The 14,693-nt window shown below is 47.6% G+C and overlaps 1 protein-coding gene across 1 annotated transcript; it reads right to left on the bottom strand.

The window, feature by feature from the left end:
• Window positions 1–4,574: 4,574 nt before the first annotated feature.
• Window positions 4,575–10,988, bottom strand: FOSL2 (FOS-like antigen 2). The gene is made up of 3 exons (XM_009880652.1): window positions 10,738–10,988; window positions 6,970–7,077; window positions 4,575–5,474 (listed from the first exon to the last, which is right to left on the bottom strand). Exons 1-3 carry the CDS (start codon window positions 10,975–10,977, stop codon window positions 4,965–4,967), a joined length of 858 nt encoding a protein of 285 aa, XP_009878954.1. The 5' UTR covers window positions 10,978–10,988; the 3' UTR covers window positions 4,575–4,964.
• Between the last annotated feature and the right edge of the window lie 3,705 nt (window positions 10,989–14,693).

Below are 14,693 nucleotides of genomic sequence, written 5' to 3' on the forward strand. Positions count from 1 at the left end.
GAAAAGTCATTTTTTCTTTTCAGTCTAAATTGATTTTATTCTACAAAATGCTACTCGGTTAAAATTGTAAAAGCAAAACCATTTTAATATGTTCTTTCTTTCATAGCAGCAAGCTTTCTCTAACAAGCTTTTTGTTTTAGTGCAAATACTGTAGGCCTGTATTACAGTAAAATAACAAGAACAGAAGAGAGACAATGCCAGAGAGAATGCCTCAGAGCTGAGATCCTCCAGGACTGCAAGAATGCTATCAAGATCACAATGAGCAAAGAAGGGTCCCAATTCAGCAGTCACCTTTAGGAACCTCCTTGGCAGAAACTATTTCACCACAGACAAAAAAAAAAAAAAAAAAAGAAAAAAGAAAAAAGAAAAACCATGATCTAAAACTTCTGAGGAAAAAAAAAAGAAAAAAAAAAGATAATGGTGCCCCCAAACCTTCGATAATCCTCATGGTCGCCTATTAATCACTGAGGCTTGACTACACCTCCAACACCCGCTTTGTAGCAGCAAAATGCTGCTGATGCTTTCAGTTTGCTCCCAGGAGAGTGGAATCAGACTCAGGCCCTTTCTGTATCTGAGGATCTTAAAGTAGACTTTAGTGACACTAGTAACTTATCGCTCTAATAAAGATGCACTATCCCTTATTGATGTTACTTTGAACTACACAGTATATCAATATATATACAACATTTTATCCTCTCACTGAGCAAAAACAATTGGATACCTATTTTCTACACATTTTAATATGGATTTAATATCAAGTAACCACAAACAAGAAAGTGGAATAACCCTTTAATCATAACAGCATAGGAGGGGAACAATTAAGTAAAAGAGGATGGGATTTTATTATTATCTTGTATTCTGAGATTTGTCCTCAACTCCACCTACTGTTCACAGAGGAATGATAATGCATCTTTAGAAACATATCTCTTTTTACATTTTATACAGACAACAACAAAACCCAGAATCTTTTATTTAAAGGATCGGAAAAAAAATATTAGCCTAAAAAAAGAAGAAGAGTGGAGTATTTTTAATGCTTTCTTTATTATATCCAAGTCTTGAACAGAAAAAAAAAAGATGTAAACATGATAAATAAATAAGAAATAAAATGTAGATTGTTCCCCCCACCTCTTAAAATGTTTGACTTGGCCTTCCTAATGAAAATGAACTTGTAAGTGTCATAATAAGATTTCTTACATTTCAGAAGTCTGTTTTAGAATGGAAAAAAAAACAACCACTAACAAACCAACAACAAAAAGAAAAAAGAAGCAACAACCAAACACCAGGAATGTGAGTTGGGAGGATGTTAAATTAATGGCGGGCAGATCTGCTGGAGCAGGCACAAGACGGCTGCCTGCCAATAAATAATAAGATACCAGGGAGGAGGGGGGTGTCTTCGGATTGTTTTCATTTTGTTTTTTCTTTTCACTTAGGATGAAGGCCAGGTGGAACCTACATACAGTAAGCAGCAAAATTAAAGGTTCAGATGAACTAAATAGATCATTTAAATAATAATTATAAAAACACAACAGAGAGCTACTGTCCCCAGCACGTTGGTCCCAAATCCCATCACAACACCAGCAGTTTGAGACTTACCCAGTCTCCACACCTATGAGAAAGGAATGGATGAAGGCAATGCCACAACTGGGAAGGTGGAAGGAGGAACAAGAGCAAAATTGGAATGGCAAACACCACCTGGAGGCTGAATGTTTCCTTCAGTGCAGCTGCTACTGCTCCTCCCAGTTTGGCATTGATTAATTTAAGATGTTATTAGAGGCTTCATTGGGCCAGTCACTAGGGGGTTGACCCAACACCAGCTGAAATTCCCTGGGTCTTTTTCTATTGACTTCAACAACTCTTGGTCAGACACTAGTTATAACAGCTCCTGCATCCCCATTACATGCAGAACATGGAGACATTGTACATTTACAAATTGGCAGGGAAGGTACTCATGGAAAATACTGTTTTGGGGACGGGAAAGAGGCAGGTCCCAAAAAGCACAGCAGTAAACCTGAAAAGAAGAACGTGGGGCCAGACCAAAAAAGCAGCAGAGCTCAAGCTGTACCTGTTTGCTAAACAAAGGTAAGGCTGCTCCACAAAATACAGAAGGCAGGAGACCAGCGATCACAACATGGATGTCCTCCGAGAGGTCTGAGGGACAAAATGGGCAGGCACAAGGTATTTGGGGCTTTCTCCAGATAGTAGAAAATAATCCTCTTTTCCAGGCAGTATGACAGGACAGGAAAGAGGAGCGTCCTGACCTGTCTCTGAGAAGGTCAATGACAAGGCAGCCAGCAGTGGGCAAGGGCCAGCTGCAGCTCCTTTTGGCAATGATTCAGTGAGTAAAAGCAAAGGTGGGTTTTTGTTGTTCCACCAGGAGTTAGGCTTAATCAGGTTTGAGGAGGCACCTGAGTTCCTGAAACCCCTAGTAGGAACACTCCTAATCTCCTGGGAGAGAGTGATCCTGGTCAGCTGGCCTCAAAAGTAGCTGCATCACTTTAGGATTCACCACTTGTCAATGTTGTATTCTGGCCAAAAGTGACATTCAGAGACATTTTATGGAACAGTTTGAGATTCTCAATCCAGATAGGCCCAAACAAGCATCTGGCAAAAACGGACAGTTAGAGAAGCAGCAGTTTAACCTAAAGTGATATCATCTACATAAAACCCTATAAAAACAGGATCCTCTGCACTAACTACAGGAAGTTTAAGGTCTATTTTGTTAAAAAGGAAGTTTTGATGTTCACGTATGGACAAGAGAACGCCTTTATCAATTCTACTTATTGTGTAAGCTCAATTTGAAACCTCTAGCACCAGTGCAATGATAGAAGTGTTTAAGCAGTAAAGAAAAAGCCTGAATCACAATCACCTTTACAAAGCAAAATGATCGCTCATATCTTTCTATTTCTGGCAGGTTTGGTAAACACGGGGGTTTAAAAATAATAGTAATGATAAAAAAAAGCAAAGCCTACCTTTAGAGCCAAAGTAGTGTCCCTTTGAAATGATTCAAGGAATGGGCAGTGGCCAGGGTATGAGGGAAGCCAGCCCTGCTGAGTAAAGGTCCAGTTGCACAAGACTGAACCCTATTAATTCCCAGTGGAGTTGGTGGGGACTGCCACAGTTTAGTATCTCACAGCACTTGCCCTATAATTTCATATTGCATTTGTCCAGGTCCAGCCTGACGAAGAAATACCCTGGATTCAGTTGATTAAAAAAAAAAATATAAAAGGCCAAGAAAATCTCATGCCAAAATAAATAGCTGCCACCACAGCTTCAACAGACAGGACCAAAGAGCTATCCACTAAGCAGCTTCGCTGGCAAGCTGGGTAATCCTAGAGTGCACGAGGTCATGGTTTGTCAGTGCCTTGACATCAACAGGAATTGAGCTTGGCTCCAAGCGGGAATAGATTACGCACATTACTGTTTTCAGTAGTGAACATCAGCACTGTGCCCTCTGTAAGCACTTAGTAGTAGCACCCAAGCCCACAGGTTGGAGAAGACAGGACCCAGGGCTAGGGGAAGAGCCCTCTGATTTGTTTTTAGCCTTCAGGCCTATCAACTCCAACAAAACCAGATCAGTTACAATGCAAAAAAAAACAAAAGCCAAAGACCAAGGAGCAAATAATGGTAATCAATCTTCCTTCGCTATCAATTTGTCATTCATAACCAACGGTTATCAGAAGCTGTGTTCTAGCTCAAACAGGTCATCCCTTCAACCATGCCATTCCTGCCTGGTCAGGAGTGCCTTGTGGCCTAGTCTGTGCTGGAGGTTGGACCACTGCCTTCCCCCCAGCGTTGGAAATTGGGAATCTCTGAGCAAACAATACCCGCACTGCTTTGTTTCCCAGCAATGAAAAAGTCAGCAAGGGGACAGCTAGCTAGTTTCACCCTCTTATCTGCTGCCAGTCTCCATCCTAGATTTATAGGCACATGGTGCCACCTCTTTTTCAGTAGCATGTTCTGCAAATATGGCCAAGGGGAGGGGAGGATTTGCTAACAGGAAGAGATCAGCCTCTGAGTCAGGAGCTCTGATGGGGAGGAAGATGCAATACTCCCTAGACAGCGGGCAGCCCAGGAACAGTAAACAACAAGCAGCAGATTTTATATCCACCAAACTGGGGTAAAACCCTGCCAAAGACACTGCTAAGTGCCAGCCCAGCAGCTTTTCTGATGCTACTTTGGCCCTGAGATGCTAACTTGTTTTTTGAGGAGACCAAGGGGATAAATATATCTACATTTAAAAAAAAAAAAAAAAAAAAAAAAAGCCTCCTGCTCCATCTGCTGTGTCTGTGCCTCAGGCCAGAGTTACAAGCTCTGCCCTTGCCCAGTACTGAGCCCTTGGGCTCCTCTTGGTTCTCCATTCTCCCTCCCCCAGACCTTCCAGCCATCCCCCTCCTGCCTGGGCAACCCTACGTGTTTCCCACAGCCTGTCCCAAGAGGAAAGATCCTAACAAGCCTTTAGAGTTCAGAGCAACTGGATGAAATGTCATGGGATCGACAACATTGGAAATGATAAGCAGAGAGAGAAAGAGAGAGAGAGGGAAAGAGAGAAGTTCTAAGATCAACTAACCAGAATGATCTAAGCACAGAGCACAACCTATCAGATCAATTCACAAAGGAAAGGGATGACTAGCAACTGTCTGCAGCTCGCCTTCAGTCCTGGCCAGGAGTGCTCCCCATGTCCACTACGGCTATGAAGAGGTTTCCATAGGCAGTCCCTACAGAGGGGACATCACCCTCTCCAAACAGTCCTGGTGCAACAGTCCCACCCTTGCCGTTTCCTGCCTCCAGGGAGCTGGCGTTGGTCCTCACTCTCCTTCCTGGAGCTGCAGTACTTCCCCATCCTTGTTCTTGCTGCCCTTGTGCTTGAACGATCCCGTGCCTGTCTCTAATCCCATGAAGGGGGGCTCCCCCCATGGTGCTGGGGGGGATGTAACACACTGGCAAAATGGGGGGCTGCAGGGAGATTACAATGCCAGCAAGGTGGGAGAGTTCAAGGAATCCGAGGACTGGTCACCGCTGCTGCTGCTCCTCCGGTGAGCTTTGGAGCAAGACTCAGACGGGGAGAGAGGAGACTCCTGATCCAACACGTTGGGGTAGGTGAACACCAAGTTGGAAGAGCCAGGAGTGATGGCTGGTGTTGAGGTCACCACGATGGGAGTGTTGAGTGCCTCCTCCCCATAAAAACCTCCAGCAATGCTGATGGGCTTAATGACAGATCTCTGGGCTTTGTCAAGGACCAAAGAAGACGACGGGATCTCTTCCTCCACAGGCTCCTGCTTCACCACCACCGCTCCGCTCGCTCCAGTCCGAACGCTCTGGAGGCTGCTGGATGGTGGGCTCCGACGTTCCTCAGGGCTGATTTTGCACACAGGGCTGTGAGCCACCAGCATAAACTCCAGCTTCTCCTTCTCCTTCTGGAGCTCAGCAATCTCCTTTTGCAGCACTGACTTCTCCTCCTCCAGCACTTCGGTTTCCTGCAGATAAAAAGGGAATAAGTAAGTATCAGAAGCTCTGGCACTCCTCCTCACCTGGAACATGACCATCAGGTCCAGTTCCCATCTGGCATGGGCAGATACACCCCAGACTCTTCATGAGCCAAGCAGGCACTAGGTCATTGCCAGCTGAGCATCTTGTGTTTCATGTTTCTACTAGCAGGCTATTCCTAAATTTCACCGATCTAAGGGTTACAAATGGTCTTCTCGTGAGTTCACCTTAATTTTCTCATGGCCAGCTTCTACCACTCTGTCATGGCCTGTGACTTTAATAACTCTTCTCCCTTGCTGTCTGCCTAGCAGACACCTTAGAAGAGAGGACTCGGATCTCCTCCCATCATTTTTGGGGTCTGGTAAGTCACACTCTTTTCACTTCTTAGGCAGAGGTAGTGTACAGCAATCTTTAAGCGGTTTCCATTTTCCCCCTGTAGTGTGTATTCCAGATGAGGTTTGACACTTGCCTGACTCTTGAACAAAGAAATTACACTTTCATCTCCACTGGATTATCCCTTGATGCATTCTTGGATTAATACATTTACCTTTCCCATGGTCACCGATGGCTTATAGTCAACCTGTGAGCAATTAGTACCTTCCTATTTGATGAGCTCAGCATTTCACAGAAGTACTCACCCTTAGTCCTTCAGGATATGACTTCCCACTTTGCACTCCTTTCAATTCTATTACTTTAGTCGTTAAAATCCTTAAATTCTTCCTATAGGATGTCCTGCCTCCCCTACACTGAGAATACCTCCCGAATTTGAGTCAGCAGCACATTTCACCAGTGTGCTTTCACTGCTGCTGCGGCGCTTGTTAATGAGATCGTGGAATACAACCAGCCCCAAGCTGGTTCTTGAGCAGAAGTGCTGGAGCCTTCCCTCCAGCCTCTTTCAACACAACCCATCCTTGTCTCCTCTTCAGCCAGTCCCTTACCCACCCCACAGTTCTTGCACTCATCTCTACCTTCTACAGCTTACCTAGTCATTTCCCCTGTGGCACCAGACCATATGTTTCTGCGGCGCTTTCTTTGTGCAGGAAATCAGATACCCCCACCAAAGAAAAGTTAACCTAAAGATTGTAGCTTTCATAGGTACACATAATATCTGCCTCATTTTCTACTGCTTTTGGATGATCCTACCATCTTCAGTGCTTTTGACCCCAAAGCCTGCCTTTGAGGCACACGGCATCTTTATTTCCACTTACAGTGGGAGAGCAACGGTAGGGAGACTGGTGCTAGTTGGGAGGCGAGCTCCTAGGACATTTTGGGCACCAGCAAGGTAAAAATAAACTCCTGAGTTCCAAGTCCAAGCCCTCACCACCGTTGATGTAGGAGCAACACCACCAGACAGCCTTGGAAGAGGAAGGCAGCATGCATTTCATAGCACCTTCCTCAAATGTGCTACTGGAGGGAGAGCAATGCCCTGCAAGCTGGTCCAAAGGGTGGGCAACAAGGAAGGAGAAACGTATGCAGAGCACATACCGCCTGGAGTTTCTCTGTTAGCTCTCGACGCCTGTTACGACACTTAGCAGCTGCCAGCTTGTTCCTCTCTCTCCGGATCCTTCGCTTCTCTTCTTCCTCGGGCGACAGCTGTGGGCAAGTGCCAAGAAAACCCACAATCAGATCTGCGCAAGGCATTCCTTGAAGTTTGTGAGGATTTAACCGCAACGCAAAGGAAAAAGGCCTGATCCAGCAGGATGCTGAGCGCTCCCCCTCTTCACTGATGTCAGCAGAAGATGAAAGTGCACAGTATCTCTGCCTGCACCGGGTCTCAGCAGAAGGGTGAGGAGAAGATGGAGCGGGGAACAGGGGGAAGATTGTGTAAGAGGACAGTGAATCTGCACCAAGGCCAAACAGATAAAAGATGCTCTGATTGTTTCACAACTTGGGTGGTACATTAAGCAAAACCAGAGCACGATGTTGTAAGTGCCTCTTTCTTGAAAGAAAATATCTGCTGCTTCCCACACAAAAATAGTTGTTAGCTTGAAGGTCGGGGATGGGGTGGAGGGGGAGACAGGGAAATCAGCAGAGCTCCCATGAAGTCCGTGAAGCAACAGTGATTTATACCACCCAAAAATCTGACCTCAGATTTTCAAGCACTCAGCGAGATAACACACTGTGCTTCTTGCATCAGCAGGCAAAGCTCCAGTGATATCAAGGGCTTCCTGAGGCCAGCTGACATCCCCACTGATGTAAATCAGGAACAATTCCATAGAAACCCATTGAGCGACACTCTTGTGAAACCAGAGGAAGCGAGCAGGAGCCCACAAGATCTGGTCAAGTCAGGCCCAGCTTTTGGAGTTTGAGACGAGGTTTTACAAATCCCAGCAGCAGCAGATGGGCTTGCACCACCGCCAAGGCCAGGGAGCCGGTACAACAGCGCGTGAACAGGGACGGCACGGCATGGCTCACCGCTGCGGCACACGGCATGCAGGAGCCGGTGCAAACAGATGGCTGTGGGGATTCATGGCACATGCTCGGCCATGCATCCCTTCTGCACTGCGGACCGACCCCATGCCCCACATTTCAGCCTCACCGGGCTGGTGTGCTCTGCGAGGCTTTGGCCCGGTGACTGCAAGCAAAAGTGAAACAAGCACCCTGCAAAGCACGTGTCAGATCTCACGTAGTGCCAGCAGAGAATGGAAGGAAAAACCTTTTCATAAAAGCTTTCAGTTTTAATATGCCAAAAGGCATATATTTTGCCAAAATGGCAAATGAGACATTCAACCTTTCATTATCTTTTCTTTTTAGAGTTAGTTTTACTCTAACCTCATTCTGCTTTGTTTTGGTTTGCTTTATTTTCTTAATTTCGATCTTCGCAGTATTGGGGAGTTTACTTCAGCCTCTGGGCATTCCCCTCCCTTGGTTCTGCTTTTTTTTCTTTTTTCTCTCCTCCGGGATCTGGACCATGCCTGCAATTTCACCTGCACGCAGCACGAGCCCTGGGATGCACACCGAGCAGCACAAGCACTTCTAGAACTGCAGGACACCAGTTTTGGACCCGAAAGCTTTTTCCATCAGCAGATCACAGCGCTCCATCTCGGGGTGAGGGGGTACCTCCACCCTGCTGGGCAGCAGCCCGTGGGGCTTTGGCATATTCCCTTCCCAGTAAGGAGCCCTGACAGGCACCACTCTCCCCAGTACAGCTCTGCGGGCTCAGTTCCCAGCCCGTACGTGTGTGGGGTAAAAATGTATTTGCACACAAGTATCTGCAATACGGCAAAGCGTTAAGCATGCACACAGATTCTGTGCTGATTTGGGGCCTCTGCGTACAATTTTCAAGAGACCTTTCACGCTTCAGAAGCACAGACCTCATTGAAATATGTTGGGACCAAAGTTTCTCCTCTCGGGGCCTTCAGTTATTTTTAAATTATCCGTCTCGGAAGCTATGCTTTGCAAAAATCTCATAGACGGGGCTGAAGCCCCTAATCTGGACGTGCTTAACGTTATACCAGGTCTAAAAAGGAATATTCTGTCAGCGGTTGCTGGATTTGTTTGAAAGCGGTTGGATTTGGCACTCTTCATGCCCCTGCTGTACGCGTTATCTGTAGCTTGTCCAAGCCCAATACGTGCGTTCGCTGGCAGAAACGTTCATCAAAACAGGCTCTTTTCATAAAGTGTTACACAATGTTTTCCAAAAAGGCACTCTGATGCAGTGTTCAAAGCACCAACAGCAGAAACCTGAGCCAAAGAGCCACGGTAAAGCGCCCGGGTACTGCCTTAGCACGTGTCTAATCAAAAGGACTTGGCTTTGAATGACCCACAATGAACGGCTTGCAAACAAGCCACAGGCCAGGAATTGCTTGGCAGGCATCCTTCAGCAAATAACTCTGAACAACAAATAAAGCGGAGAATATGGTGATCTCTTCATGGCCAATTTGTGAACACAGAGGCAGCATTTGTCAAACAAATTAGTTGTTGCTAATTATTCCCCCAGTTCTCGTGAGAGCTTCCCTGGCTTTGGACACCAGCCCTGCACGCAGGGAACCGGGAGGTACCTCCAGCTGGTGGAAAGGGCTGGCACATACCTGAACCACCACAGCTGCCCCATCCTTCCTCCCAAAAACGGGTCTTGGGTGCGCACGGAAGGTGCGGTTCACTCTGGACAAGTGACTTTAACCCCTTCCCTGCCTCTTAGGACTAAACCAGACAGCGACTCCACATAAAATAATCAGACTGTGAATCAAAACAGATGACGTGGAAGTAAAAGTAGGGCTGGTGAGTCTTATTAGAAACAGACCTCATGCAATAGCGTGTGCTTGTGTACTGAGGGTGCGCAGTGCGTCTCATTACACTGCTCTGCAACGACCCACACAACTGCTGCTTGGGAACAATTCCGGGAGATCTAGATTATTCAGTTTGGGTTTGGTTTTTTTTGTTTTTTGTTTTTTCTTAAAAGAAGTGAACCTAGCACTGTGGATAGCTATTCACCAGACAGCCAGCCCTGGAGAAGGCTGTTTCTTACTAAGAAGAGACTGACAGGGCTGAAAGGATTCCCAGAAGGCAAGATGTCTGCATCTAGTCCACCGCCCTGCCCCAGCACAGGATCCAGGGTCCTGGCTTGGTATTCCCATCAGGAGGCTGAGCACAGGGAAGCAGTGGTACAAGCCACCCCCTCCTTCTAAGCTATGAAAATGCCACTGGGTTTGGAGCAGAAAAATCTCTGCTTACAGGATTCCCACCTCACCACTGTAAAGAGCGATAGCACGTTTGTAGTGGGAAGGTGGGTTTAAACCCCAGACATCCAGAGGGCTCTGGCTAGTAGAGTCAAGGTGCCCTAGAGAAGCTGTTCCTCCCCTGCACGATGCTGGCTGATACTGGTGGTATCACCCAAAAGCGAGACTGGAGCAGCGCTAGCTGCCACAGCAGATATAAAAAACCAACCGATGTAATTTAGGTGTCAGATTTGTAAAGGACCTACGTAAAAGCTCTTCTGCTTGCTCAGAGGTTTCCTTCTGCCTGGAGCAGCAGAGACACTCAAAGCGAAACCCAGGGCTCGACTTCAGAGTTTCACCTGCTTTTGAAACTGAGCCGCAATGCGGCCCAGTGGTGTGAAGTGTTTGATGGAGATTGGGTAAGTCTCACCGTACGATGAGGAAGCAGCAATAAAATCACCCTCTGGCTTACACCCTGCATCACCCTGAGAAAACCCAGCGCCTGTACAGCCCAGGGGACAGACCTCAGCACTCCCCCGTGGGCCCGGGAGATCCCGAGAGAGGACACGGGGGAATCTCTCCCCGCCGTGGTTACCTGCTCATCTCTTCGTCTCCGGCCCACTGTGGTCCCGATGGTTTTGATCACACCAGGTCGCTGAAGGGCCGTGTGTCCAGCCACTGAAGACAGCGGGGGCAGCGGGTGGCTGTAGGGGTGCGAACGAGAGTAAGGGCTTGACATGGAGGTGATGACGGTGGGCTGGACCATCCACTGCAGGTCTTGGCTGGTTGTGATGGCGTTGATCGTAGGGATAAAAGCACTGCCTGATCCTGGCATATCTACTCGAAATTTCTAGGAGAAAAGGCAGGGGAGAAAAGGGAGAGAGAGAAGAAACCGTCAATGAAAGCAGAACATAAGTGGTTACTCAGAAACCAGCTAGACCCTCAGGAGCGGCACCAGTGAGGATCAAAGCAGCACCTGAAGCAAAGGCACTGGCTGCTGGTGCCTCTGCAGCATCCCAGGCTGCCCCTGCCCACCACAGCCCCCACCCCGAGGAAGGTGCTGGGCTGCGACACTTCCCCTCCGGAGCAGCCCGGCCCTCTCCCAGTCCCCTTCCTCAACCCCCCCAAAACATCCCCTGCATCCCCTACGCCAGCCTCCCACCCGTGCCCACCACTCCTTCCGGCCTGGAGCAAAAGGGGAATTAAGGAGTTTCTAGAAAAAAAACCCACTTCTCTGCCAGTCCAAAGAAAAGGAAGAGAAACTTCAGTTCCAAAATGCCGCTACCAAGCGGAGTGAAGCCTTCTTCTACCAAAGGATTCCCCTGAAATTTGGGCTTGGTCCACACAGGGTTTGGAACAAGAAGAACAGCAGCTTGCTTCTCGTTCAGTGGTTCTGCGCTCACCGCACACACAGGGCGAGAAACCCAGCCCCGGGATGGTTACATGTGAGGATATGTATTTTAATAGCAGCCTATAAAATAGGTCTTAGGATTCAGATCGGACAAGTTCCCTGCAGCTCTCTGCACTGTCTAGACAAAACAAGGCAGCAGTAAAACCGAGGCAGGTAATGATCTCTTCCAAAATACATGTACACCTTGTTTCAGACAGAGGTAAATCCATCTGGATAATATGCTGGCACTAAACTGCAAGGAAAACAATCGCTTGTCCCCGGAGGGGGAAGCAGGGGAGAAAGAATGCTTTTGTCTCCACTGAGCTCCTTCAGCAGGCTTCCAATGGTTAGACTCAGTTTTAGAGACAGACATACCTTGCTCCAGCAAATACTGCGCAAGGGACGGGGCTCGTAGGACCAGCAGCCCTCACTACCACTGATTTGTAAGCCTTGACAAGACCCCGTGAAAAACACGCATTCTCAGGTCAACAAACTAGCTTCCCAGAGAAGAGAGAGCCCTTGCATCAGCCTGACCTCAGCTCAGGTAAGCGTCCCAGATAAGGGACAGCACTTCAACACAGATTTCCTTTTCAGGGTGTGCCTAGTCAAGCACCTTAAGTGCTTTGTTAAACCAAGGCTACTGCAAATAGTATTTCACATTCTGATAGCTACAGAATTTCGGGCCAGTATTAGCCATCAGAAGTCCAGCTGCCAACGCCTGGAGACCAGAAGATCCAGTTTGAATACCAAGAAATGCCGACTTACGGCTTTGGACAGCTCAAAATCTAGCAAGAAAGGACAAGAGAAGGAAGGAGTGAATCAAGTTAAGTGGGTGGGGGAATTACACAGACAGGATGACACTGGCACCAAGACCTTGGCAAAAGCCCCACCAGAACCTCAGAGATTCACCTGGAGCTCGAGTCCAGTACAGCCTCAGCATACCCCACATTTCAGTGTGTGCCATCTTTGTGACCTATCCCAATTAACTACCAAGGGCCAGAGCTGCAAACTGTCAATACTACAGAGGAATTTACAGGCACAAATCCCTTTTGCTCTGCCCAGTGTAGGTTGTGGCCACATGGCACAGGAAAGGCCTTGGTGCCTCCGCAATCATAATGCTGTAACAAAGAGATCTTAACCTCGCAGAAAGGAGGTAGGTCAAGAGTAGTTAAACCACAGGTGCTGAGAGGATACAAGTTCTGCTTCCAGCTCCACAAGTGGCTCCTACCATGACCTTTACCTACCTGTGCCACCATCCTTCCTGTACCCAAGAAGCAGAGAAGAAAGACTCTTGTCTTCTTTGCAGGGACACTAGAAAGCTGTGGCTGCAACATGTACTGAGATCTTTTGGTGCTTTGCTATACAAAGACACCGTTTGCATTCCAGAGGAAACAACCTTTGCTGCAGTGCCAGCACAGCCTGTGACACCCAATGACCTGCTAAAAATTCCCATCAGAGGTCAGGAGAGTCAGACCCATCACCAAATCAGTCACATAAGATACAAGTGTCTGACACAAAGATCCCACTCTGAGTTATTGATAAAGTGACTACTCCACTTGCAGTCACTCTTGTATTCAACCTAGGGACCTGCTCTAACACTGGTGGAAATCTCCTGGGCAGCAAAGGGGAGCTGCTCAGTTCAGCCACATCCCTCGGCAGCTCCACCATGCTTTGCTTGCAGACCCAGGGAAGAGACCAGTCAGACTGCAGCCCTTGTCTGTGCCACGCTCCATCTCTGTCACCAGCTTCCTTTCTAATCCCTCGAAATAGCTTAAAAAATTCACCAAACCTGTATTCTGTATTTTCCAAAGGCAGTATTTTTCCCAGAGAACTAATAAAGGGACACGCTGATGTGACAGGCTGAGTCTTCAGGAACAGGGTGCTCAGGCTACTGCTGCTTTTACAAGCATTGCTTCCTGACTGGTCGGGCTTTCCCCACATACCTTGCTTTCCCTGCTAAGACACTGCACTGGGTCAGCTTTGCCATGCCAAAACGCTGCTGGACCCCCACACTGACCCACGGCCACCAGCTCTGATCCCTGGGACACTGCTGGTTTCAGTGGCAGGCCCTGGAATTCCTTGCCACCTCCCCTGCACACACCCTTTTGACACCAGCCTTCTCACTTTGGAGCTCCATGCCTTACCCCAAACTGTAGCCCCAACTTTGCTCCTTCTTCAGAGAGCTTCGATCCCCCTGGCAGCACTGCCTGCCCTCACCCTGTTCCTCCTCTTTCCAGCCCCCCTCCTGCTATTTCCTCACCCAGGACACCCACAGCTCTCCTCTCCTGACCCAGGAGAAGCTCCTGGAGGCAACTCTCTGCCAACTCTCGGTTCACCTTGTCTACGAGGAATTCACAGTGCTACAGAGATGTTGCTATCGCCAGATTGCAGGGCTACACTTGCAGCACACACTCAACCACGAAGCCACCGCTCTCCGCCTGACCCAAACAACTCACAGATGAAGGTATCATTAAGAAAAACAACAACTAAACAGCAAAGACTCCTGTTATTAAGAGTGCCAAGAACTGAGGTCAGTCTCTGCTCTGCCTTAAAAATACAGGGTTGGAGAGAAGTCTCCACGGGCTGGGACAGGCTGCGTTAGCAGGTCACAACTTAGGTGCACAGGCAGCACAGGAACATTTCAGACTTCATTGCTGTGGTTCCTTTCTCCATCTTAACAAGGAGTTTCTATACCGTACCCCATTGCATCTCTGCTCCCCTTCTGACCTTCATTTACATGTGTAACTGGCAAGCGCTGAGCAGTACCAGAAACCAGGCAAGAAATAGGTACAATGGCCATGGAAAAAAACAAACCCAAGAACAAAACCACCAAAAAACCACACAGAGGATCTTTAACAACTACTCAGTTATCAAACATACGGTGTATAGGATATATCTTACAATAAATACAAGGCCCCCGATGGCTCTCCCATGTTGAGCATCTCCTTGAAAGTAAACTGGACACAGCGTTGGGATATCTAAGGGGAAAGTCGACCAGTCTGAAGGAGTACACAAACTCTTCCCATTAAAGTCTATGTTTACCACATGGCAAGTCAGTGATTAGGAAAATAGCATGACACGCAACTTAAAAGAAAAATGTTCCACTGCTGCGTTGTATGGGAAAAATAATTAAAAAGCATCAAAGTTTTGGCTCAGACACA

Source organism: Charadrius vociferus, unplaced genomic scaffold, assembly GCF_000708025.1.
Source record: "Charadrius vociferus isolate BGI_N301 unplaced genomic scaffold, ASM70802v2 scaffold192, whole genome shotgun sequence".
Classification (NCBI taxonomy): Eukaryota; Metazoa; Chordata; class Aves; order Charadriiformes; family Charadriidae; genus Charadrius; species Charadrius vociferus.

What these genes read in the sequence shown, in the direction of transcription:
- FOSL2 (XM_009880652.1), bottom strand. Translation starts at nt 10,977, where the DNA reads ATGCCAGGATCAGGCAGTGCTTTTATCCCTACGATCAACGCCATCACA. An exon ending in GGAGACGAAGAGATGAGCAG is followed by an intron (nt 7,078 to 10,737) that starts GTAACCACGGCG and finishes ACTTGCCCACAG; the next exon opens with CTGTCGCCCGAGGAAGAAGA. An exon ending in TAACAGAGAAACTCCAGGCG is followed by an intron (nt 5,475 to 6,969) that starts GTATGTGCTCTG and finishes TTTTATCTGCAG; the next exon opens with GAAACCGAAGTGCTGGAGGA.